The sequence below is a fragment of the Eimeria tenella genome, genomic scaffold (genome assembly GCF_000499545.2).
Source record: "Eimeria tenella Houghton genomic scaffold, Eth_scaff1045, whole genome shotgun sequence".
Lineage (NCBI taxonomy): Eukaryota > Apicomplexa > Conoidasida > Eucoccidiorida > Eimeriidae > Eimeria > Eimeria tenella.
In genome coordinates, this window is record NW_013543519.1 from 1 (window position 1) to 2,500 (window position 2,500).

Consider the following 2,500-nt stretch of genomic DNA (forward strand, 5'->3'; position numbering starts at 1 on the left):
CCCCAACTACAAACCGCAAACCCTAAACCCTAAACCCTAAACCCTAAACCCTAAACCCTTATTGGGCAGCAGCAGACTGCTGCTCGTTGAACTGCGGGGGTTTGGATGCTTCGGCCTTTTGCCGGGCCCCCCTTTCCCTCCTGAGCTCCAAACCGCATTTCAAGGGTTTAGGGTTTAGGGTTTAGGGTTTAGGGTTTAGGGTTTGCGGGCAGGAGCTGGCGCTGAGGAGCTCGTGCGTGACTGCAGTGGACTTCGACTATAAGGCGTGGCCGATAGACAACAGTTTGGCGGAGTCGAATTTGAAAACAGAAGAAAACAAAAAAGAAAACGAAAAAGAAATTAAAAAAGAAAACAAAAAAGAAAATAAAAAGGAAAATAAAAATAAATCACAAAACCCTAAACAGCTCTTCAGCAGCAACGCAGGCCCTCAAGTGCGCAGCAGCAGCGCCCCCGAGGAGGCCGACAGCGACGCCCTCCCCGCAGCCCAAACCCTAAACCCTAATTTAGGGTTTAGGGATGACCGCAAAACCCAGCAGTGGCCTAATGACCCTTATCTGCAAACTGGAGCTCAATGGGAACTCATGGACGACGGCGGAGTCCAGGCGAGAAGGGCCTGGAAAATCTCAAAAGGTTAGGGTTTAGGGTTTAGGGTTTAGGGTTTAGGGTTTAGGGTTCAGGGTTGGCAGGGAGAGGGTTTAGAGCCAATCGTTGACACACCGCAGATGCGGTGTCTCCACATCGTAACATATATTTGTCCTTCCCAGCTAGCTAGCTAGCCAGCCAGCCAGCTAGCTAGCTAGCTAGCTATGTTCCTGTATAGCTAGCTGGCCAGCTAGCTAGCTGCCTAGCTAGCCACACAGCCTGAAAGCTGAATAGACAGACAATGAAGCTGGCTAGCTAACTGGCTAGCTAACTGGCTAGCCAGCCAGCTAGCTAGCTAGCTAGCTAGCTGAATGGCTAACTGACTAGCTAGCTAGCTGAATAGCTGGCCAGCTGACTAGCTAGCTAGCTAGCTAGCTAGTATGTTGGCTAGCCGAATACTAAATAACCCTCTCCTAACCACTCTTTTGCAGTTTACGAAAAGTCCATTTAAATGTTTTATTTATTTTCTTTTTAATTAATTATTCTGACAGTTAATTACCACTTTTTGGAATTTAACTAACGTAGTGAAATTTAATCAATTTAATTTCATTAATTAATTATTAATTAATTAATGAATAATTAATGGATTAATGAGTTAATTAATTAATTAATTTTATTTATCTACTTATTTATTTATTTATCAATCTATTATCTATTTATTTATTTATTGACCTATTCATTTATTTATTTATTCATTTATTTATTTATTCATTTATTTATTCATTTATTTATTCATTTATTTATTTATTTATTCATTCACTTATTTATTTTTTTATTGACTTATTTATTATCTATTTATTTATTTAGTACTTATTTAGTTACTTATTTATTATCTATATATTTAATTATTTATTTATTTACTTATTTGTTATTTATTTATTTATTTATTTATTTACTTATTTATTATCGATTTATTTATTCATTCATTTATTTGTTTATTCATTATCTATTTATTTATTTGCTATTTATTTACTTATTTATTGTTTATTTATTCATTATTTATTTATTTATTTATTATTTATTTATTTACTTATTTATTATGTTTTTATTTATTTATTTATTTACTTATTTATTACCTATTTATTTTTTTATTTATTTGTTTACTTATTTATTGTTTATTTATTTATTCCTCTATTTATTTGTTTATTCATCTATTTATTTATTCATTTATATATTTATTGATTTATTCGTCTATTTATTTAGTTATCTATTTATTCATCTATTTATTTATTTATTCATTTATTTATTTATTTATTCATTTATTTATTTATTCATTTATTTATTTATTTATTTATTTATTTACTTATTTACTTTTTTATTAATTTATTTACTTATTTATTTTTTTATTTATTTTCAGGAGGCGGAGGGACAATATCAGAGCAGCCGATGAACACTGTCGCCATCATCGACTTCGGATTCAACTTGGGTCAGTTTTTGTTTTATTGATTTTTATTTGTTTTATTTTCATTTATTTTTACCTATTTATTTTATTTGGTTATTTATTTATTTTTTTGTTTATTTATTTATTTATTAGTTAGTTGTTTGTTTTTATTATTTATTTATTTATTTAATTTGCTTTCTCTCTGTTTTTCTATATTATGCTTTTTTTTGTTTTGTTTTATTTGCTTTTTTATTTATTCTGTTTTTATTTATTCTGTTTTTATGTATTTCGGTCTTATTATTGTTTTTTGTCGTATTTTTGTGTACTTTATTTTCATTTATTTTCCTTTTTATTTTATTTTGTTTTTTGTTTTTGTTTATTTCGTTTCTTCAAATATAGTAAATGAATTAATTCTTTAATTTTACATGATGATATAAAATACGACTTTACTTCTAAATGTCACTTTAGTCTTCCTTC

The 2,500-nt window shown here is 30.0% G+C and overlaps 1 protein-coding gene across 1 annotated transcript in view; it reads left to right on the forward strand.

The window, feature by feature from the left end:
- Positions 1-581: 581 nt before the first annotated feature.
- The window catches only part of ETH_00000395 (subtilase family serine protease, putative), a gene marked incomplete at both ends in the record, with an annotated part of 2,854 nt that continues 935 nt past the window's right edge, over positions 582-2,500 (forward strand). The window contains 2 exons of the mRNA XM_013378814.1: positions 582-630; positions 2,000-2,068. Of these exons, the coding sequence (XP_013234268.1) occupies positions 582-630; positions 2,000-2,068 (118 nt within the window). The remainder of the gene's footprint in view (positions 631-1,999; positions 2,069-2,500) is intronic.